Source organism: Rhea pennata, chromosome 24, assembly GCF_028389875.1.
Source record: "Rhea pennata isolate bPtePen1 chromosome 24, bPtePen1.pri, whole genome shotgun sequence".
Classification (NCBI taxonomy): domain Eukaryota; kingdom Metazoa; phylum Chordata; class Aves; order Rheiformes; family Rheidae; genus Rhea; species Rhea pennata.
This window is the reverse complement of record NC_084686.1, coordinates 5,437,844-5,461,911: the sequence shown is the minus strand read 5'-3', so window position 1 is coordinate 5,461,911 and position 24,068 is coordinate 5,437,844. Positions and strand designations below refer to the sequence as shown.

The 24,068-nt window shown below is 52.1% G+C and overlaps 1 protein-coding gene across 1 annotated transcript in view; it reads right to left on the bottom strand.

The window, feature by feature from the left end:
- Positions 1-20,903, bottom strand: part of LOC134150505 (opioid-binding protein/cell adhesion molecule homolog) — a 338,482-nt gene extending 317,579 nt beyond the window's left edge. The window contains exon 1 of the mRNA XM_062594486.1: positions 20,843-20,903. Coding sequence (XP_062450470.1) covers positions 20,843-20,903 — 61 coding nt within the window. The remainder of the gene's footprint in view (positions 1-20,842) is intronic.
- Positions 20,904-24,068: the final 3,165 nt, after the last annotated feature.

Below are 24,068 nucleotides of genomic sequence, written 5' to 3'. Positions count from 1 at the left end.
AACAATCAATGTATCAGGGAGAGCTTCTTGGAAGAGCTCCTACCATGGTGCAAACAAGTGTAGCCCCCAGTAAGGATCTGACCCCTTGGAACCAACGCAGATCCCGTCTACACATACATACACCAGCAGCATCTCTGCTGAATGGGATTTTAGTTCTGCCCGCACAAGAGAAATCAGAATGGGGCCCCAGGGTCTGTTCAGATGCAGGTAAGATTCCTACGCACTCTGCTACCAGAGTTGCTTGCGTACAACCCTCTGCTGTCCTCAGCTCTTGCAAAAAGAAGAGCCCGTTGGGACCTTTAGATCACCATGCTAGGGGATGCGCACGGAGCAAAGGCTTCAGCAAGGAAAGGGGATTTTGCCTCTCATCACTTTCCACATTTTGCTTGCTCTTTTTTTTTTTTTTAACATAAAAAAGCTTAATGCTTGCTTTGAATTCTTAATACGACTGAGTTCTTTTTGCCACTTATTTTGTTTTGTCATGCACTACATACAATTACACATCTCTAATCCGCAAATCCTCCCCCGACACCGGAACACGTGCCAAGCCTTTACTTTCTGCAGCCGTCGCATTAAAGGTCTTCTGAGAATAACTCACATCACAGAGCATTACGCCTTGTCATTACAAGCAGTCGCAACGCTTGGGCCTAAAAAACACGTAGCTTAGCTGTGGCTCCCCAGCCCGGCAAGCTGCCGGTAGGACAGCGATGCCCTGTCTTGCACCACATGGCCAGGGGGTCTCCTCGCCGGGGGGGGCGAGGTCCAGGGAGTCGAGATGCCGGCGGGTTGGAGGCTCGGTGAGCTGCAGGGCAGCGCTCCCCGCCTTGGCAGCCGAGATGGGAGCCCTCACTGTGACTAAGTCCTGGGAAAAGGCGTCTCCCTCCATCAAAGCCGAAAGGAGCTCAGCTCAGCATCTCTCAGACGGAAATCACATTTTGCAAATCTCCCACAGTCAATAAGCTCACCCCAGTCAGATATTAGCTCAGCAAAAACTGGCAGGCAAATGATCTAATTAATAATCAGCAGTATCAGTAGTTTCTGCTTTTTGCAGGCAGCCAGATACATGAAAGCTCGGCGCAAACCAGAGGCCTCACTACACCACCGCTGCCTGGGAACCAGGTATAACTATTGCCGCAATAGTTGGCAATATTGGGCCAACTATTTGTTGGTGTCTTACGGGAGAGCACCAGGCAGGCACGTGGCAGTGCCGACAGCCGCTCCCAGCCCCGCTCGGCTGAGGGAATAAGAGAGACATCAATTTCTACAGCTCAGCGCCAAATCCGGCCTTCGCCTGTGAAAGTCTAATTTATTCAAGCTCCTTTATTATTGCAGAGCCCAGTGTAGATGGGGGATTATGGAGAGGTCACAGCTGGAGCAACGACAATAATAATAAAAAATAGTTAAGTCAGAACAGTGTCTTGCATGAGTTCATCACCCATCAGGAGATGCCCTTTGGTCTAGGAAAGCGAGCCGCAGCCTTTCCCGCACCGCCGCCCCGTCCCGTCCCACGCTCGCTCAGCAAGCACACGCTCCGCCGAGCGCACGTCGCCAGCCGGAGCCAGCGGGTCCTGAGCCGCTCCGCCGCTCCCTCGGTCTCGGGAACCCTCGTCGGGGTTGTGCTTTTCTCTTTCTGCCCTCTTCTCTAACGAACACGACGAACTTCCCTCCTGCCTGGGTGGCACCGGGGTCGTTCGCCCAACAGCGCGCTCAGCCAGGCTGCAGACAAAGCTCAGGGACTCGCTCTCAAGTTCACTTTTCCCCTCTTTCAGCTCATTTCCAAGCATTCCTGCTAACTTTGCCCACTGGGAGCAGCATCCGAGCGGTTCGCTCAGTGCAAGAGCTCAGTGCGGCAATCCCCGCTCTCAGCGGCCCGCAAGCCTGAGCATCGATGCACCCTCTCCTCACTCAGCTCAACCAACTTAATGGAAAAGCAGCATCTAATGAACCTTTTGGGGGGTGGCAGCAAAGAGGGCTTCACACCGCCTCTGTTTGTGAACCCAATTAGGCATATGTTGAGGAAAGGGTGTATGTATATTAGATTTTAATTAAGCAGTGTTAATTATAATCTATGAGCTGTGCTTACTGCTTATCTGATAATTATGAGAAAGCCAATTTGGCTGCTGGCTTGTGACTAATTAAGTGGAATTAGTAATGATAATTATAGATTTAATTTTTGTTTGTCTTTATTGGCAAAGGGGGTAAACTGACTTCAAGGGCTGGGTGGGACGGGTGAAGATGGGATAGCAAATGCCATGGAAAAAGGCCACCACACCTCCGACTCTAAAGTCCAAAGAACTAGGACCCACGTGGACTTTTCCAGTGAAAAGAGAGTTTCAGCAAGAAACAATTCATTTGGAGGGAAAAAAAAAAAGTTTGTGGAAATTGCTTGATGCAAACAAACTTCTGCTGAAAGTCAGCAGCCCCCTGGAGAAACCAGCCTGGCTTTTCGCAAGCTGCTGACATCTGAGCAGGGAACACCAGTGGGGACCTTGCAGCTCCCCCGGGCCCAGCAAAAAGCATGGAAACTTGGTTTTCCCAAACTGCAGTGGGAAATTCCCATGGGAACTCCCCACAGGGCCCACCAGGCCTGGAGAGCATCTCTCAGGCCACATTTCTGGAGGCCAGGTCAGTCGTCGGAGCACCCAGGGCCTGGGGCAGCTGGGAGCTCCAAGATGCTTCAGCAAACTGCAACAGAAACCTCATCGTTCTTCCCAAATTGGTTGGAAATTGCCCATTTGTAGCAAAATGTCAAGATCATGCAGTCATACTATCAAAAGAAAATTAATCTTCCTCTTCCTTCAATATGCACTGTGGTCACAGGCTGCTGAAGTGTCCCAAAACATTATATAGCCAAGGCTTTTGTAAGAAGCAAAGAACAAAACCATGCGGGAAGGGAAAAAAAAATTGCAGCTGGATTTTAAAAAGGCCCAGACAAACCTGCAGCTGCAAGGCGCCACGTGGAGCTATACTAGCTAAGCTAGCGATCAGATTAATTATCTCCCCTGGCGCAGGGGTGAGGAGCTGCTCCTCGGAAGGCCCTAGGCGCGAGGCAGCAGCATCCGCTCAGCGCAAGCTGCAGCGGGGCCGGGGCCAGACCACGGCGCGGCTCTGCTCCCACCCCTGCTCCTCCTCGCTGCAGCCAGCAAAGCGCGGGCGACGTGCGGGCTGCCACCCCTGCACCCTCCTTCCTGCAAACCGTGTTTCTCATCCCCAGCGCTGCACTAAATAACACATGACAATATCAGGTATAAATTAGAGACAACAGCGGGGGGAAGTCAGTGCGCGCCGAATGCATCAGGGCAGCTGCTTAGAGCAGCCCTGCTGCAGCGTGACTCACTGGCAAGATCCCATCGCAAAAGGCTTTGGCGCCCGCTGACGCACCCACAGGTAGCAGCGCGGAGAGCTCTGCAAAGACAGCTCTGTGCAGAGCTCAGCTCCAGCCACGCACCTCATCTGATGCAGAAGCTGCTATATTCGCACCAAGCCGGGGCGTTCCTCGCCGCGGCTGGGCCAAAGCGCTCCCTCCTCACCCGCTGCCCAAGCCCCCGTCACTCAGGGGCCTGATTCCCGCGGACCAGAACTGACGTTTCACCCAGTTACTGCACGGTTGAATTTGATCCCCCGTGCTCTGGACTAATCAACATAGCACAAAGCCATTAGCTAAATCACTTATGTCACATCAGAGCAGCTTAACAACGGACAGGCACAAATGCAGCTCAGCCAGGACACCACCCTCGCGCCTCAGAAAGACGATGACGTGCGGCAACGTTTGCTGCCAGGCTTTAGGACTCACCATGCTAGAGCAAATGGCAGCTGCGGATGAGAGAGAAAACTCAGGTCCTGGCCACTTGTGAGCATTAAAGATTATTTGCAAGACAGGCTATCACATCAAGGTATATGGCAGCTGGCTAGTAGGAGCAGCCCAAGAGATTAAACGACAGCAAACTCAAGATGTTTTTTCTTTTTTCATTACAGCCCTGACTTGAATTAGGCCTATTTATAAAGAGAATAATCCCCCATGAGTCACACAGTTTTCAGACAAAAAAATAGCCAGCATCAGCCTGAAGTGACCAAAACATGGCACTCTGTTGGACAAAATCTGCCTTCCTCCCTAATCAAGAAATGACCGACAATTCCTGTTTTGCTAAGGAAGCAAAATCCAGTGGGGGAACAAAGTGAAGCCAAATCTCCTTTCCCCAGGGTTTTCAGAAGAAATGCCATGAAAGCAGATGTACGATTTTTGCACAGTTCTACAAATTCCCTCTGCAGTTTCCATCTGAAACTGCATTCCAGGAGTACATCACAACCCATTATTACAGTGCTCACAGCATCAGAAAGTGTATTTGCTGAATCATTTATTCAGGATCCTGTACTTAATTTCTCTGCAATACATTTAATGCCTCCACTTCCTGTCCTAAAGAGCCCAGGGATTCATTGGAAGGAGAGCGCAAATGGCTTTGACTCTGACCTCATGCTCAGCTTTGCAAGGAAATAATTCATTTGGATTTCCCTGATGAGCGCTAAGGTAAGGAAGGTCAGTATCCAGCCCTAAAGATACAAATAATAGTTCAGAGATGAACCAGCAGCAGAGCAGAATTTCTGCCAGACTGGCAGCATTCAGAGGGTGGGATCTCTTGTTGAACACCTCTACGCGTAGTCGGCAAAGGATGAATTGCTGGGTGCCCACCTACCCCTCTGAAAAGAAGAGAAATGGGGTTATAAGAGAATAATGCTTCATGATACTAGACAGGCTGTTGGATAAGAAAAAGGAAAGTCAGATGCCAGGAGCTGGTAAAAGCTACAGCTTGTAATTTCATTGCACCTTCTCTACTCAATAAATGGGTTTCAGTCAGAGCATCTCTTCCATCCAACCCAAAAAGGACCTGAAGGGTAAGTTGATTGCATTGATCGTGCATGCATTTTTCTGGCAGGGAGAGTGGCCCAGTTCCTTGCTGTTCCTGCTCAGAGTACTCCACTTACTTATTACGGGAACATCGCCAGAGATACAGGGCCAGGCAGGGGGATGCTACAGGGAATTCATCGCTCTCTAAGTGGCAGAAGCATTACGAGAGCAGGCAGTGCAGGGGGGACGCGGCGGCAGCAGCAGCGCAGTCTTTCCCCCATGACAGTCCCTGGCAGCTTATCACTTGTGCTACAAGTTTTGACAGCGCCGTGGGATCGTTCTCAGGGGGCTGAGAACTCATTAGGGGGCTGAGGGCTCATTAACCCTCATGAGAGCGGCGCGTCGGAGCTCGCCTGCAGCCCGCACAGCGCTGATCCGCTCACACAAATGTCCCCGACACAGCTCCTCCTCCAACCTTCGCCCTGCTCTCAGCCCTTCCACATGTTCGGTCACACCAGCTGTTTCCTTCCACCTCTCTCAGATGTCATATTTACCCGTTAATCCTCCTGTTCCTCCCCCTAGCAAGAAACTCCTTCTTCAGTCTACCCATATGCTTACACCCAACTGTGACAGAGCACAAGCCAACTAGCTCCACAGAAACATCTCCCTTGCTCCTCCCAGGGGCTTTGCCCCGCAGCAGAACCTCCTCGCACCCGGCCCGGACGCTCCAGTCCCTGAAACCTGGCCTCTCCTCCCAGAGGGGCAAGGGACAGCGTATGTGCACTCACAGCCATGAGGAGAGAGGACACGTGTCCAGGATGAGATCCACCATCGTTATTCCCAACTAGCACGTCAGCAAGTTCTACTACAACGTGCAGACATTTAGCATTTCTTTGCCACCAGCAGCAGGACAGCCGCAAAGCACCGTTACAGCCCGACGGAGCCACCGCCTCCCCACGCCTGCCGACCATCTCCGGAGGCTGCTCTCAGTGCCGAGCGCAGGCAGGTGACGGGACCGGCTCCCAGCCTTACAGCAACGCCACCCGAGGCAGGGTTGTGCAGGTCCGTGGGTACCTCGCTCTGCCAATTAACCCGCGAGGAAATCATTTCATTAGAAAGCAGCGTGCTCCTTTAAGTAAGCCGCCGCAGCCTTTCCCCGCAAAAGGCTGAGCTGTGCCTGCCATACTGTCTTCGAAGGAGAAGGCTATCAGCTCAAAACAGCTGAGACCTTTAGCTCAAATCCATTAATCCTCTTTATTAAACCCGGGTCACCTCTGAGTCCTGGCAAATTAACCAGCATCTCCCCACTGCAAGTACATCAAGAGGAAACGTGCTGTACAGTGCCTGTAATTTCCATGGACCAGGGCTCGGGGGTCAGAGGGCTTCCCAGACTCCATTCGCTGCCTTTGTCAATTTAAAAGGGAACATCAGCTTGCTCTTGTATAAATTACCAGAGAGGCAGCGTGGGGGCCGGGGCTGCCGCAGCGACGCAGAGCCCACGCGGGAGGGCAGGGCGCTCCGCCGGCTGCAGCCCCCCGGTGCTCCTTTTCCTGCCCAAGGCTTCCGAGCCCCTGTGGCGGGCTCGGGAGCAGGGGACAGCGAGAGGGGGGACAGTAGGGATTCAGGACATCCTCCGCACAGATACCAAGAACCCCTCAAAACTGACTCCTGGCTGGGCAGCTAGGGGACCAAGCTTGGCATCCTCCAACGCTACCTTGGCCACGTGCCTTCTTGCTGCTCCTAATAAATTACACATCCTCTGTGCCAGCCCAGCTGGGCAGCAAGAGAAAGAGAGACTGCAAGGGCTTTGCTCCAGCTCAGAAGTGGGTGGAAAATTGTTTCCTTGTTCCCTGAAATTTCACAATTTAAAAAAAATCCTCCCCCTTTCTGCAATATCCTGTTGGAACCACTCTACTCTGAATACTCACCAAGCCAGAACCAAAGCGAGAGCGACTATTTCTGAAGAGCCAAGGGCATTTAGCTGGGCTTGGGAAGACCTTTGGGCCAACCCCCTTGTTGTAAACATTAATTACACCCAGTAGAAGAGCTCCAACAGGGAAAGCACCACCAGCCTGGCCTAGGGAAGGGACGTTCCACACGGGCTGAGGAATAGAGGTGGAGTAGGGACCTGAACCCATGGCACGTGCTTCCCGGGATGGGTGCCTTTCTGCTCCTAGAAACTGCATCCTTGAGCCAAGTAAAATGTATTTTTGTTTGTTTTTTTCTCAGCTAAGCAACTTTTGCCAGCAAACAGTACTCACCATCGGTACATTCTGGTGAGCAAAGAAATCTATATTTTTCAAGTAAAACCAAAACAAACAAAAGATTTGTGGGAAAATTTCCAAGAAGCTCTGAAAGAGCTATAAGCATCACATCTATTCTCCTAGGACCGCTCCACATTGATGCACAAAGAAGCATTTTCCAGCATACTTTCAAGCCATGTTTGTACCACAGCTCTGCCCCGCACTGGCATACGGAATGGAGCTGAGGACCATGCACCAAAACTGTAAGGAAAATGGGGGAGATGCAAGCATACGCTCACAACAAATTGGGTACAGATTGGGTGCAGGTCTCTTCTCACTTGATCCAGTGCAAACACCAACACCATTGCCTGATTCTGACCCGATCCGCACCCATGAGTCATCCCTCAGGGTCAACGGAGAGACTGTAGTGCAGAACCGGTATAACAGAAAGGGAGGCTCCAGGACTATAAATCCACTGGCTTTCACTGAAGTTGCTCCAGTTTTACACCAGCTTAAGACAGCACAAACTGAACTAAGGAACTGTCATCCAAATACTGCAACACTCATCCTTAGCCCCACGGCACTGAGGTTTTTATACCTGGGTTTGAGTTACAGTTAGGATTAGAGCACAGCATTATAAATCTCCTTGCCATCAGCTTGTATCACAGCTTCACTTTTTTATTAAAAACATCATTTCTTTCTGTATTTAATCACTGCAAGGTCATTTAGGTGACAGTTGTTAGTATCCCAGCCAAGGAACCAGAGGAGCAGAGTCCTGTCCTGCTGGCCAGATAAAAGGACGAGATGCTGCGTTTCATTTCCTTGTTTTCAATTGAAAGGTGCCCACCTCTGCGTGCAGATTAAGGTGTGGGTGGGCCAGTGTCAGACCCCCACGGGCAGAGATGGGAAGCTACTGTTTTCTCTGCTCATCAGGAGCTCCGAGGAGAGAAATTGCATAGTTCTCTCTGCGGCCCGTTGCCCACCTCGAACCAATTTCTGCTCCTTTTAATTCAATTCAGCTCCTCCTGACCTTGGCTTGCTGGAGTTGCAGAGTTTCTCTCAACAGATAGCACCAATTACAGAGGTGTGAAAATGGAAGGCTTTCAATTCGGAGAACAAACCCAAGAAACTGGAACTTTATTGAACTGAGAAACAGGGGGTGGAAAGGGGGAGCAGGCAGGGGTACAGGCTCAGAAATATCACCTATATTCGTTCTACAAGTCAAATGCTTTGACTGTTCCCTCTGCAGGTGAAGGCAAGGCTTTGCCTTTTAAGTGGGCATCCAGGGACTCCCGTGAGAGCCTGGCCCCAACACACAGCCCCCGCGTGCTCTTGCGGCCGAGGCTGGGAAGCTGCAGATTCACGTGTGCAGATCTGACTACATTTGTGGGGTTGGGGGATGCAAAAGCCGCTCACCGCTTCTCTGGCATCACTCCTCATTTAGTTAGTGGCTGCAAGCCTGCGCTTTCATGTGCATTCCCCAATGGGCTGATTTCAGAGCCCCAAAATCAGATCCGACAGATCAGACACAAACAGAGTTTGCTTCCCTGCAGCGAATCCACGTCTTTGCGCTGCATTCAAACCAGGCTGAACTCAACAACTGCTACGCGCAGAAGCACCCTCACTCGAGAAGCCTGCTCCCATCCCCTGCACCGCCGCTTCACCGAAACGCTGCTCTTCGTCCACCCACGTATCTGTGGCAGGCCCACAACGGCTGGGCCAAGCCTCTGGAAACCTGAGCCCAAGCATCAGCCTGAGCTTGGGTAGATCTGGGCAGGAGGGCTGTCGCGGGATCATTTTGCTGACTGTCTCGGCAGAGAGATCAACACGCAGGCAGTCTTTATAACAACTACCTCCCTCCTGCACAGTGCAACGTGTGAAGATCAGAGAGTCCCAGCGCAAAAGGAAGGGGTGTTCAGTGCCCTGGAACAAGGAAAGGAGACAAGCATCTCACCAGGGTGAGCTCAGGGAAGTTCTTTGCTCAACATGCAGCAATGCTGGGAAAAAAACATAAAATCCTGGATGCTTAAGTAACAGGTCAGAAAATATCACACACTGTTACAGCAAAAGCGGCTACCCTCACCCTAAGCAGTGCCATCAAGTATAACGTCCCTCAGCTCCGGGCACAGGACACATTGAAAAAAGCAAGCAGGGAGAAACGAAGAGGAGATGGCAAGAGGTCCGTATCTGGGCTGGATGAAACCATTTGTCCCTGAATTTGAATTGAATCACTGTTCAATCTGACATTTTCTAAGATGTCTCACATCTCTGAAAGTTATCAAAAAAGGAGGGGCAAACCAGCCCTCCCTTCTCTTTTTGGGCTGACCCCGAATTATTATCTATTTCCTTCAGAATCTGCAGAAATTTGCTCTATTCTGCAGGAGAAAACAAGGAAAGATCAGAAACACAGGCTTGAAATAGAAAACGTAGAGAAATCTTCCCAATCATAATGATCTCAGACACGCTCATACATCCAGCATGTATGAGACTTCAGAACAAAAAGCAACCTCTAAACAGGAAAGCCGTGCATTTAAAGATCACAAAAAGGATTATTTCTTAAATGGTGCCTGACTTCAATCCAAGGAACTCCCTGCCACAACACAGAGACCAAGACCTCCACTGGCCAGAAGGCACTAAACCACGGAAGCTCCTGTGCCCGGCCCTAGGACAGAGCCTCCGCTACGGAGCGTCCACCCCCTGAGGCTTCCTCCCGAGCCACAGACCTAGGGAACAACCAAACCAAGTGGCAGCTCGTTTTGGCTTCTCTCTCAAGAGCTGCCACATCTCCACGGGACCCAGTGCCGCATGGAGCTGTGTGGTTGCAACAGCAGTGCACAGCACCTCCTGAATCTCCAGCCAAGCTGTGGCCGCAGCTCCCCCCTCCGACTGCCCATAAATCCTCCAACTCGGTAAACAGTCGAATTACCGCTCCCCTCCATTGCTTAGCCGCTTTTGACACTAATTGCTCTGTGGAGTGTGTGCAACTGGCAACACCTTATTAAAAGTGAAATATATTATACTGTCCACTTATTGCTACTTTATAAAGATAAAGTATCCTGACTCTATAGAAAGGCTGGCAAAGGAATCAGCTGCCTCAGAGCAGCCGCTGGATACTATAGCGTACAAAGCGGAAGCTCAGCGGGCATTACCAGGACAAATGCGTGCTCTCAGTTAAACTGGAAAGAACATTTCCATTTTGAGCCCAGGAGTTGAGTGAAGGGCACGCTGGAGAATTTCTTCTCCATTCACCTCCCGGCTTCAACTCGGAGATCATCGCTCTTGGACCTTTAGGGAATCTAGCTGGGGATCAGATGTGAAAGGGCAAGCACATGCTACTCTCCCTCCAATTTTAGAGGAGAAGAGGGTGTCTACTGACTTTGAAAGACAGTCTAAGTCACTTGCTAATCATGACTTACTGTTTCCCTACTCCCTAGACATTATTACCTCTAGGGTGCTACAGCCTCTCCTTCTGGTGACATTAACCAGTGCACCAATAGCTCTGATATTCACCTGGGGCTTAAGCCCAAGAGCCCCTTTACACTCTAGCTCCATTCTAGTAAAGCAACAGGCAATTTGAGGTCCAATTTAGTGATATCTCAGTCTTTCTCCTGTGTTTTCACAAAGGAGGAAAAGGAAAGTCAATTGGTATCTCAAGAAAGAACATGTAGGCATCTCTGCTTCAGATCCAGGGCAGGGACACATCTTTCAACATGCGCCTTTGCACGTACTGAGTAATGAGTGGTCATTTTCCATCCTTATTTCTTGGTTTCCCTGTCTGCAAAATAAGGACAATGAAATTTCTCCTCTTCGTGAAGTGCTTTAGGAGCTACTGGAAACAGCACTACACAAAAGCAAGACCTGGTATCACTGAGCTTCAGTAACAACTGTTTCAATCCAGTCCCTCAGGCCTCTTCTGGCCACAGAATTTTGGGGAAGTTTTTGTTTTTATTTTGAATTAAAAATCTATTTCTGTCTGGAAACATGACAGCCAGCAGAACACAGGAGGAAGGCGGACACAGGGGATGCCATCAAAGAGACTCCTGCTGCCTGCCGGGCTCACAAAGAGATGGCATGCGCAGAGGGCACAGAAAGCCACTGGCATGGGGAACAATCAGCTTCTGGGGACTAATTTTCTTGTAAAATGGAGATATTCCTCGTGCACATCACAGGGAAGTCATTACATCCACATTCCTCCTCTACTCTGGAGAGTACAGATGCTGCGTCGGTCTATTCTTTATTACTTACTTGTCATTTCCCATGTGCCAGAGACAACAGATCCACCTCCCATCTAAGTACTACGGGAGGCAGAAGCAGAGACTGCATTGTGCTTTAATTCCTGAAGGAAATGGCATGTCCTAAGCAACATATTTGAAATATCCAGACTCTCTGGTTCAACAAGTTCAAATCTACGCAGGATCAATACTTTCTCACTCCTGAGGTACCAGCAGGTAATTGGGTATCATGCAGTGATGAGCAGCCTAGTTTGCTCAGAAGCTGCAAACTTTAATCTTCATCCATTCCTGGTACACAGAATGGAGAGGGAAGAACAGATCAAAGGAGAACAGATCAAATTTAGCTGCATTTGGACCCAGATTGCAGAGAAAAGGGCTCATTCTTAAGCAAAATGGCCTGTGCTTCTAAGGTTCAACATCTTGATAGGTCTCAAGTACAGTATGTCTCAGGGAAGTTGCCATCTCTCCAGTATGGCCAGCTGTAATTTCAGCACCAGCTCCCATAGATTTTAGGTTGCTCCTGACACCCCGACTTTGCAGTTGGGCCCTCCCTAAAACATGCGCTGCAGTGTTGGATGGCCCCGGTGCCTCTGCAAAGCCAAAGTCCGCTTTGGGCTCACAGACCTCCTACCTAGCCCCGTCCCTGCTGGCTGCACCTACAGTCCCATTTCCCTTGCAGGGTTAACATCCCACGCTAAGGGTGGTCCCGCTGCATGTCAGCAAAAGGGCTTAAGCGTGACTTCGCCAGTACGCCGTCAGCCCTGACGCTTGCCATCCCGATAACAGAAAGGAAAGGGGCTAGGTAAGATGGATGGGCAGAAACACATATAAAAATGCCACGAGCAGCAGAATGACCTATTTGACAGATTTCCCTGCCGATCAAAGCTAACTTCACTTAGAGGTTCTGACATCTGATTAATTATGGCGCAACATGCTCGTTCCAAAGGTTCTGGTTCCCGACGGCCCTCGCCTTTCATCCTCGCAGTGTCGCACTGCCGAACCCGCTCCTCCAGCGCCAGAGGAGGAGGGGACGGGCGAGCGCGGCGTTGCCAAATGGCCTGGCTCGGCCCTGTGAGACGGGAGATAACGAGGGAATGGGAAGGCCAGGAATGGAGGCCTTTGTCTGCGGTGCCTTTTGTAGTGGGCAGATACTAAGGGGCTGCCTCGCGCTGACATTTCGGTGGCCAAATTAAAATGCACCACCATGGAGACTAAATGTCATTAGCCTCATTAGAAGTGATCACATTAAAATAAATACAAAAAAATTGAAGTGGAAATTAGCCAAAGCCATTAAATAAAATAAATAAACGGGCAGATCCAGCAGGGACCATACAGACAATGCCCACGGCTACAGTCTGGGTCTGAAGAGATATGAGACACCGCTGTGCGAGTGGTTAAGCACTGCATGGGCTCCGCCACCCCCCAGCACAAGGGAAATGGGGACCTGCACCTATGGGTCCAGCCGTGACTGTGGCCAATTGCTTAAATCAATGCAGTCATAGGCAGCCACCTACTTGCAAAACGCCTGCGGCATCTTTCAGGCTTAATTTCCGCAAGAGTTTAATTTCCAGAAAGTCTCACTGTGCCTTGCACAGTCTAGCTTAAAGGATGGGGCTCTTCCAAGTTACAACGGGGAGTCAGTGCAATGCTCAGTACTGCCAGGAGGGGATGGATAACATGACCCATTTTACCTCTTGTAACGTGCCCCTGCTCAGTACCCCACCTGCAGCAGCACAACACGCCCCACAGTCCAGAGGTGCTAAAAACAGCCCAGTCCAGGACACCGAGCGTGTTGCCCCCATGCTCTGCCTGGCTCCTCTGCACCTTCACGCCAATGCCATGTGAAACCCAGCAACTGCCAGGGCGCCTCATCTGCCCCAATGGCCTGCGGCTGCAGCCGGCAAGGCACCCTGCACTGCAAGCTCTTTCAGTAGGCACACCGGGATTATGAAAGGACATACCCCATGTGCAATGCTTTGTCTGACAAGGACTAGGGCATTTTTTTTAGCAGCATCCACTCCAGGTTTCTCTCGGATGCATCCCATTGAATTACTGGCCAACACAACTGCATTTCACTTATGCACTGTGACAGGACCACAGAACAAGGTGGACGGCTTGGTGAAAGAAGTGTTACTTTATTCTTGCACAGAGAAGAATTTTTCCCGCAACCCTTCTTGCTATGCAAACACCATTTCCTTTGGGGAGGGAGAAGTCATCAGACGGCCCTTGCAAGATCCTGCTTATGACAGAGCAGATTTGAAAGCCCAGAGATCTCCTTCCCCCTCCTTCCGTTCTGTCAAAAATTATAATCATCATTTTCCAGCTTGCTGAACAATCAAAGTGTGGCCTATATTCACTGGAGCTCCTTCCACACGCTGCATGCATAGCAACAAGTACAGGAAACAAAAGCCAGAAGTAAACAGTTGGGAGAGAAGACGTGATGGGCTGGCAGGTAGACAACAGAGGAACACTGCTGGGAAAGGCCTATGCAGGGCAAAACGGCCTGGCCTCCTCACACCCTCACCCTGTGGGTGCTGGTCCGACAGTGTGAAGCCCACGCAAAGACCTCCTTTTGGCACTCCGCAGGGAGCAGGCAGAAGCAGCATGCCTGGGCAATTTTGCTAGTAGAAATTTCTTTTTCTTTTTTTTTCCTTTCCCCCCTAGTCTTATGCAACAAGTGAGGCTGCAGGCAAGCTGAGCCAGTCCTTGCTGCCAGGTTGTGCTATGGGGAGCCCTAGGTCCAAAATGAAGGTTTTCTTCACTTGCTGGCCTAGTTTACCTGGAGCTGGGTCAAAGGGATGGGGAAGGCAGAAGGAGTTAGACTGGGGGAAAACCCTGCCATAATCAGAGACTGCAGCCTGTATATGACTGTAGGAAGGTGGCTGCCCACCCTGGAGCAACAGCTGAATTTTCTTTTGATATTAAAGCTTAAACCATAGCCATGTGCCTGCTGTACCAGAAGGGAAGTCTAAACCTTCCTACCACAGGTTAACTTGGCCCTCACAAGGATGACGAGCTAGAGACCACAGACTGAGCCATGAAGGACAAGGCAGGTCAGCCTCACAGCCACCTCAAACCCCAGTAAGCGATCATCTTCCTCATAAAGGAAGATGCCCCCAGTGCTGGCCAGCAGAACTGACACCTTTGAATGGCCATGTCATAGTGAGCTCAAGTGTGCTGTGAGTTTGCTCTCCAGGCAGCTGGAGCAGACGTGGTCCAAGCTCAGCCTCCTGTCCTGAGGTGCAGCACTCACAGGGAGGCTCATTGGGCCACCTCTTCTCTGCGGTTCGCGGACAGTTTCAGTCTCCAGGACTGTCAGTCCAGCACTTTTCACTAGAGCTGAATTCACAGAAAAGTAAATCTAAAAATAACTCCTCCTTCCCCCCCCTTCCTTGCCTCATCTCACAAGCATTCTGTGGACAGAAGATTAGGCTGCATAGACAACAAGTCCAGCTTCCCCATAACACTCCTCCTAAGGAGGTCATCAGCCGTGTTCTCAGTACTGTTGCACCTATAGGTGGCTTGACCTAGCTGAGCCTAGACACCTGAGGTTGATGTGTCCATCTGGGGAACTCAGCCCATGGAGACAGATCCATGGTACAATGAGATCTATGAGAAGCACCAAGTCTGAGTCTCAGCATTAGGGTTCCCTTTGCAGAAAGCCCCTGACACCACAATCCCTGCTTGCTGTGACTCTACGACCACTCACCATTTCAGGTCATCTTGAAAAGGCAGCTTGTCTGCAAAACACTCTTCTCTGACCCTGCCGTGAAAAGCACATCACCTCCAGGCAGCTCAAACCATCATCTTCTGCCCTCTATCCCCAAACACCCTATGTCACCCCAAGTGATCAACCCCTGAATGAAAACTACAGGAAGAGCCCACCAGCTGGTCTAGGTCTTGCTTGGGAGTCCCACAACTCCTGAACTCATCATCATGGATGATGATGTATGGAGCCAAGGCAAGGGATGGGATGTATCCACTGCCATGCCTACCTCTCTGTACCTAGCAATGCACCTTCTTGGTCACCCCTAGAGGGTGATAATACAGTCCTGGCTCTTTGGAGAAACAGGCAGAAAAGTGTTTCTTTCCTCCAAGTATGAAAGAAAGAGGAGTTCCCTGAAAAAAAAACGCCCACCAAGCAGCAAGTGTCAAATCCACCTCTGTACGTGCTGTTGCTGCATTGGTAATTATAACTACCATGCCTTCATTAAAGAAAGGGAGAGATGACTGGGAGGCAAGGAGGCTTGCAGCAGAGCTGTTATTATTTTTAAGTTTAAACAAAAAGGAGAAGTGTGACAGCTGAGATCATACCCCATCCTGCCCTCGCCAACAGCTCAGAGCTGCTCGGAGAAGAGCTCGGCCTGACACTGCCACAAGGGAAGAAGAAAAGCAGAGGACCAATGTGAGCTTTGTCTAATCGGGGGTTGGAAAACTATCGGGCTGCAGAGCATCGACTGACCACGGGTGGGCTGCAGCCCTGGGGGACAGAAGCCAGCGTAACAACCAGATGATCTTGTAGGATACTACATCCACGTACCCAGAAAAAAACAAAACTTTTCCTCTGTTGCTGTCTGACTGTAGCAAAGGGACCTTCCCGAGCTCCTGTCAGTATAGGATGGAGCAAGAGCTCAGACGTTAGTCAAGGGAGAGGGCGGCCGATGGCCTGGGACCAGCCCTCTGCTCCAAGCGTGCGCAGGACCGCACGCCCTGAGCCGCAGCTCGCTGGGCACGTGCAGGGTGAGTGACGGCGGTGAGCCAGCACCGGGCCCTGGCTCTCACTCCGCGCCGTCGGTTTCTAGCCAAGCAGAGCACAAACTTCAAATTGCATATTCAAGTGTAAAATATGAACACAGCTGTTTATGCAGCTTGAAATTCACCATAGCCAAATATTCAAGCCTTTGGGGATGATTTTCAAAGGCACCAGTTAAGGTACCCACAGCTCCCATTGGTGCCTTTGAAAAAATTCCTCCTTTTCAGCCGTAACAGTTTTTCACAGGGATTCACACCAGCAAAAGCTCCTCCACCGAGCCGTTTGCAACTAGTGAATACACAAAGGAGATGCTGTCAAAGAGAATCTGCTGGAAAACGCAAAGCAATATTCACCGGTTTGGTGCTGCCCAGAAGGCAGCTGCCGCTGGAGAGACCGAGCCCCAAAACCCAAAGCTCCCAGAAGTAACTGTCCCAAAAACTTGCACTGCAGCGATTTGCATGGAGCAAAAGCTGCATTTCCCTGTTCTCCCATCACCCGCCCTCCCAACATCACAACAAGCACTGCCCCCCAAGAGAAACGCAGCACCTTGCGTGCTGCCGCCACTTTTCAGACCAGATTTACGGCAATCACCAAAACTACGTGGCCCAAGTGAGAATGAGGTGGGGAGGCAGGCAAGGGTTTGCACAGCCAGCGTCCCTTGGACAGGCAAGAGCTGGTGGCACATGCTACACACAGCTTGCCCAACACCACGGCTATTTGTAGGAGGAAGGATAAAAGGATATCCCAAAGGATAAAGCCCTGCTCACACAAACCTGGGCAATGCACAGAGGATCCCTTTGCAGTGCAAAGGGATAACACTGATTCAGGTATCCCTCTAGATCTCATCACTGATGCCATGACCACGTGAAAGCACTCAGAAAAAGAGGAAGGAAAATGGGTGTGCATACCAAAGCAGGTAACGCAATGGTATCGGAGCAGCAGTGCCAGGAAGGACAGAGGGCACCAGCTTTTCTGAGGGTTCGGGCATTTCTCAGATACATGTACAGGAGAAACAAGAACAGCAGATCAAGGAGACCTAGCCAACGAGCTGGATTTCCTCCCAGAGCTGCTGGACATGGAGCGAGCCCAGCACTACTGGTGCCCTAGAGAGCGGAGTGGCCCATGCTGCATGGCACGACCACACAGGGAGCGTCGCTCGCAGCCCGCAGGCGCTCCGCGGCCAGGCTGGGAGCGAGCCAGCACAGGACGTACCTGCACGGGAATTGCTAGCACTGCAGAGACAGAGAGCCCAGGCATGAGGAACGCACCCGGCTGGGAGCGCTGGGGACCGGAGCGTCGTAGCGCTCGAGCGCACCCAAGCCCCAGTCTCAAAGAAGCAGTGCCACGGGAACCTGCTCTGCAAAGCCGACAAAGGCAGCAACCTGATCGCCTAGAGAAGCCAGGGTGCATTTCCTTCGGCCACCTGTAGAGCCACAACACTGCACCGGAATAACTGCAGGCCAGCCAAAGGCGCTCTCCCTGCCCCAGCCTCCTTCTCCAGCGCTGCACAGCTCCCACTCCAACACAACTCACTCCTCAGCACCCAAAAATGCCCCAGCAGTGCAGAGCACTTGCCATCAGCTTGACAATTCCAGTCCCCACCCCGCTTCCCCATCTTGCAGCGCCAGGCTCATTAAAAATCTTCAACGTCCTTCCCATCAGAAAGATTGCACCTCAGAAAGCAAGTGATGTCTGTGAACCCGCCTCCCCAAAGGCAGCAGATGACAACAGCATTAGCCTTAGAGATTATTTTGGATGGAAGCTTGTCTTACAAAGAAATAAAAAGCTGCAGAGTAAGACGCTATCTGTGACCAGAGGGGTCATTATTGCATTAACCTTTCGTGTCTTTAGATTTCACAAGAGTAAATTGGTAACAAGACAGCATAAGTCCCGATGGGAAAAACGCATCTTTCCAAACAAAAGTAAGAGGGGGGAAAAAAAAAGAACAGAGGTGTGAGAGAGAGAAAGAGGGAAAAATGGCAAACAAGCTATTACAGCTAATAATAACTTTGTGAAGCTATTTCTCCAGGAGCCTTCAAGTTGTGATGTTTCCCTTCCCTCTAATTACACCTTCTAAAAGCGGGTTCCCTTCTCTCTTTAACTACCCCATGCATAACTCCTGCAGAATTCATATAAAAATGGAAAGGGAAGGAGTTCACACCTCACAAACAGCCTCTGCATATCCCAGGGGAGCATCACCTGCCTAAAAAACGTGGGATTATGCTTGAAAATAATAAACACGCTTGGAAAAAAAATAAGCGAAGGTGTAGGCCTCAAGGGCTGGCAGGGTAGATTTTCCTTCCCTCTATCCTGGCTGTGATCTGGAGCAACTTTGCCAAAATTATTCACGTTACAACCCACATCACTGAAACCATGATGCTGGCTAATCCAGTACTGAGATCAGTACTGTGGCCAGGTTTGGAAGAGACGGATAATATCCATTCTCTGGAACCAGTGCAAGAAAAGGAGATGTTCAAATCCCCAGCTTCAAGGCATAAAGTGCTTGGTGCAGGGAGGAAAATCTCCCCTTGAGCCCAGCACCAAGCAGCCAGCGCAAGGCACAGGCATATTTTCCGTCCTCTAATGCAGGTAGCAGGTTTTGAGCTTGACGGATTAACGGCTGAGCCCAGCTAGGCAAATTCCTAGGCTGGTTTGGCTCAGGGGATGGACAGAGCCAAAGCAGATACTGCCACTCAACGCAAATAAGAAGGGAAAGCTACAACTGTGAAGCGCAGACTGAGAAACCCTCTCCCAAGCTACTGGAGGCTTAAATGCACGGCCCTTTTTCTTCCCCGTTACACAGAGCTGTCACAGCCAGAGCGGCCTTGGGCCAAACAGCCAAGTCCTGAGGAAACTGCAGCAGGGCACCGGCAAACTGCAACTGCTCCGTGTCAGGTCGTCGCCAGCTCCTACAGATGAAGGACACCTCGATGACAGGCCATCAAGCGGCAAGTGTCCTCACACTGTCCAATCCCCCGTTTGAGCTGCCTCACATCCATTTCTTTGCAGTTTTGACCCAGAGGGAACTCACCCAGCGGGTGGGTACAAACAGCCGGCGCTCTGCTGAGCAGAGCTTTGCTAGGGCAAGCTGCCCCCACCCGTCCCGTGGCGTACCTCGCTGGTCCGGCCCAAACTGATAAGGCGTTAAGAGTATTCTCCACACAACCCCCTTGCATTCGGCAAAATCGGACAGCTCGCGCCCCCACGTCCTCCTCCTCACAGCTGGCCCCGCGTGCCCTCTCCGTCAAAACTCTGCTTGCACCGTTTTGGCTGGAGGCCTTCCCGAAGGAGCTTGAGGCAACGCCTGGAAAAGCGCTGCCGTAGGAGGTCGTCCGTCGGCGCTCCTCAGCCGGCCGCGCGTCCCGCGGAGCGACACCGGCCTCCGAGGAGCAGGCCTGTCCCGCGAGCCACCTGCATTCACGCTGCACATCAGGGCCACCCTGGCCTGCCTCACAGGCTCTTTTACACCCTGCTCTGCCACAGGACCCACGGATATGGACGGTCCCACGGCATGAGACTCCCAGAGGAAGTTTTAGCCAAGTCGCCTTGTGATTATTTGTCATAGCAGCTGCAAAAGGAGCTGTTTTCCAGTTGTGACACAGCTAACCTTTCCCCCTCCAGGCTCATCTTCTTCCCACACATGCCACCCCTGCACTGAAAAGCACTGCAACTAAACCACGGAAAGCTGCTGAAATTATAGATGTGTGTCTTCCCTGCCCTCCAGAGTCAAGCGTAATTCTCACTGACAGTCATGAAAAACACATGTTGGGTTAAGATCGCATCTGACTCAAAACCCAGTCTCCATCTGCTTGTACAGGGACCACAGCCTTCTCAGTGACTAAAAGTGCACACCATCATCAAAAAACGCCAGCGACTTCTACCCCAAAACGTGCATCTCAGTTCCTCCCCACGGATGACTGACGGTGCAGTGCAGGGCTGCGTTCGCCGCCCCGCTGAGCCCCGTGCACCGAGTGTCGGCGCAGAGCCGGCGTTTCGAAGCAAGGCTCCGCATCTCCCCCCTCCCCTCCCCGCCCGGTGACAGCCCGAGCCGGCGGGCTCGGCGAGCCGCGGGGACGAGGACAGCGCAGGGAGAGCCAGCCGCCTGCTCGGCTTGCGAAGACTGCAGCTCCTTCGCCCCCCGCCGCAGCCTGACGTGGTCCACGCGGGTGCCTGCAAGGGGTGGGGGGGGCATTTTCGCCTTGCAAAAGCCTCCGAGCGAGGGGGAGATGGGCACAACTCAGAGCAGTGCTTGAGTTTGCAGCAATCGGGAGAGCGGAGATGCAGAGGGGCTTTGGGAATGGCAAGACGGCTCTGGAGGGAGGGCGCAGGAGGTGTCCAACTTTCCAGGAGAAAAAGCTCCCCTCCACCATCATTTATTGCAAGAGAATGCCGGAGCAGAGAGCACGAGGAGGGGAGCGAGGCAGAGGGGGACAGACTTCGTGACAGCCTGCGGGCTGCGCACACGCTGAGCCTGGCAATCCCCGCCAGCCCCCGCCGGAGCACGAGAGCCGCTCTCGCAGGGGCAGCTCGGGCAGCGGCCGCTCTCCAGCCGGCACAGCCTCGGAGGACGGGTACGGCTTTTTGCGCCCCGCCGGCCAAAAACACTTTGGCAATTCTCTGCTGCAGAGCAACTCGCTGCCTGCATGCATGGGTATGCGTTCGTGCGCAGTGTGCAGGAAGTCCAGGTCCGCCGCGCACACACACCGCCCGCTTTTCCCTCCCTCTGAACTGATACCCTGCCATCCCCTGGAGAAAAAGCTTTTTGCACTACCTGGGATGAAGAGCAGGGCAGTTGTGGCTGTGAAGATGATCCAGCAGGCAGGATGGTACATCTTGGAGCTGCGGTAGGCTAGCGGCTGCTCTGCTTGCTGCTTGCTGCTGCCGCTGCTGCTTTCGTCTGCGCTGAATTCTGAGCAGGTTTAAATCCAATGTTTGCAGAGGGAGGGAGAGTGAGTTAGTGAGCTAGAGAGAGAGAGAGAGAGATGGGAGCAGGCAGTCAGTGTCTCCGATTTTTCTGTGCACACATGCACACGCACACACACGCACACACACACACACGCACACACACGACTCGCAGAAGGAGCACCAGCCTCAGCCTGTGCACTGTGCGAAGCAGACCTCCTACCAGGCACCCATTGGTTCGAGTTGCTGAGTGACACACGCACACTTGCTCTTCTGCAGGTCTCACTCTGCAGCCGGGCAGTTACGGGGGGCCGAGGAGCCCCTCCGCGCACCGCCCCAGCCCCGGCGGGCAGCGGTGCCCCGCGCGCCGAGAGCAGCCCGGCACGGGGGACGCGCAGCCCCCCGGGCTCCTCCCGCAGCAGCCGTCCCCTCCCGGCACCTCGTGCAGCGAGATTCCCCGCCGAGCGAGACCGCCGAGGGCCGGGCGCCGCTGGAGCGGGCCCCTGGGGGGTCCCCGTGGCGCTCGCCCCTGCCACGCACGCCGCAGGCTCTGCGCAGCCGGGCCCCTCCGCCAGCACAAGCCGGCAGCTCTGCCTGCTGCCAGGAGAGGCAAAGCGACGAGCGATCCAAGCTTTTTAGCATGAGTGGGTGTTTTTCCACACAAAATCTCTGAAACGGAGAAGCAGTCTTCTCCGTGCATCCCATCCAGAATCTTCCCCCCCCCCCTTTTGGTGCATTCACTGAGCTCTACAAGGACACCGAGCCCCGGGCATCCACTCTTGCAGACCCCAACCCAATACGCTCCTGGTCCCGGCCAAGGAAACGAGCCTCTGCACAGGCTCTTTAACCCAAGCACAGGCCAAATCACAGTTTTGCTCCAATTCCTGCTCTCCCCCAGGCATGTTGCCTGCCCCACTGCCAGGCGTCGAGGCTTCCCATCACGTTGGGCGGGATACAGCCCCCCTGCTGCATCCCGGCACCCTCACAAGGGCTGAGCGATATTTTCTAGCTAAAATGTTCCTCCCTACCGGTTCCAAGCATTTGCAGGCCAGGGCCTTGATTTGATTTCCAAAGAAAAGTTTTGAAAATAAATAACACTTATTTTTGACATTTTCCAAACAGAAATTTTTCTGATTCTTAATTTGCACTCATCGCAGCTTTACTAAAAATAAATTTTAAGCTTTTTAAAATGCTTGAAGGTAAAATAAAAGGTTTTGTTTTACTCAATCTCTCTGCCCGTTTCCTCTTGGTTAAAGGTTTCTTTTCTGTTTCAGGCCAGCTCAAGGGCACCCTTGGGCCAATACTGCGAACTTCCAGATCCCCACACACCCCATAGCTTTCTGGCAGCACTGGCCACAGACTCTTCCACCACACCCTCTTCTACCCCAGGATTTTGCTCTGCTCCTTCCCAGAGTCTCTCTATTCATGGTTTCGGTGATTCTTTCACCATCCTTGGTCCCCAGCGTCCTTGGGTCCCTTCTCCCGCTGGATCGCTCTTTGCACGTCCACCACCTCCCTCTGCATCTCAGCGGCATTAGAAACCCAGCGGTCCAGCAACGCGGCCGGCGCCGGAACGGGGCCTGCGCGCGGCTCCGCCAGCTCGGGCAACGGAGCTGCTGCTCTCCACCACCAACCCGCACGTTCTTCAAACCCAGACCAAAACCAACCAAACAGAAAAAAATCACCGCTAAGATTTCAATTACTACTCGGCACGACTGAAACCGCAACTTTTTGAAAGCTTTTAACTCAGCCACATTCGCAGGCTGGCTGGCGGAGGCCCCCGTCTCCCGCAGCTCTCTAGGTGCACGTGAGCACGCCGAAGTAACAGCGCCCAAGGGCTTTTCTTCTTTTAGCAGGAGTAATGCCACGTCCTTCACAGCAACCTCGACCTCGGAAAGAGCTGAATTACTGAGACGAGTCAAAAAGCTGGCCCGGTACCTCACGCAGCCCGAGACGATTCCCGTCTCCCTTCTCGCTAGCCCTTTCCCAGCCCTGGAGGCAGCCGAAGCCCTGGCCTCAGCTTCGGCAGCTCGGCGCTCCGGGGAGCCGGCTGCTTGCTTCGGGCTTCGCCGCGGTTAAGGCGCGTGCCCGAGCGTGGGCACGTGGACAGCCTGAACCAGGGGGGTTTCTTTCCTTCGGAGGGCTGACAGCACCGCCTCCGGGCTCAGCTCCTGCATCGCGCGGGGGACTGTGCTACCTGAGCTCTGCTCCCTCTCCAGAGCCTGCAAAACGAGCCCCGAATCAACCCAAGGCAAAAGGAGATGCTGTTATCCTCGAGGAACGGGGGGAGACGAACAAAGAAAACATTCCTAATTAACAGAAATGTTTGATGGGCTCAGAACAAACATGTTGATATATTTTCAAAACTAGAATTGAAAAGCTGTATTTGGGCAAATTTCAAAACAACACAGTCTTACTTTTTCATCCCCAAACATTTCTTCCTTATGCTTTCTTTCCCCCCCCACCCCCCGTCAACAACTGTTAACCAAACCCGGCACACCTTTAGCCAGCCTCCCTGCATCTGTTTTAACCAATTAGGCTGGCACCTGACGAGCTAAGCCCAGTTGTAAGGACGACCTTGGGCCAGACCTTTAATACATCGCTGCCTTTGCTTTCCCATCTGCAGAACAGGAACCAAGATGCTTTGGTGGAGGTCAGGCAAATGAATCTATTGCTGCTCGCTGGCTCTCCAGGATGAAACAGGGCACTGGCCTGGTTTGTTTCTGTGATTTCAAAGACAAAAATATAAATATAAATATGCATTTAGCTGGTAGAGCTTTTCTGGGATATTTGGGGGATGTACGGGGCTGTTTATTTTTTGATGTGAAAAGAGAATCTAAAACGCATATTTAAATTTGACAGGCAGCACCAGATCTGAAAGGAGACATTATGGTCTACTGGGCACATTTAAACATGATTTTTGTGTGTATCTTCAGGTTTTTTTCCAGCCTGTCTCAATGCATATTTACAACTGGGACCATGCTAGTCTCTTGGGTAAATAACGCACTGCCTTAAGCTTTCCGTAAAGCAGAGATTCGCTCACCCTCTCCTTTCCCCACCAAGCAACGGGGAGGCAGAGCATCCGAAAAGCACGA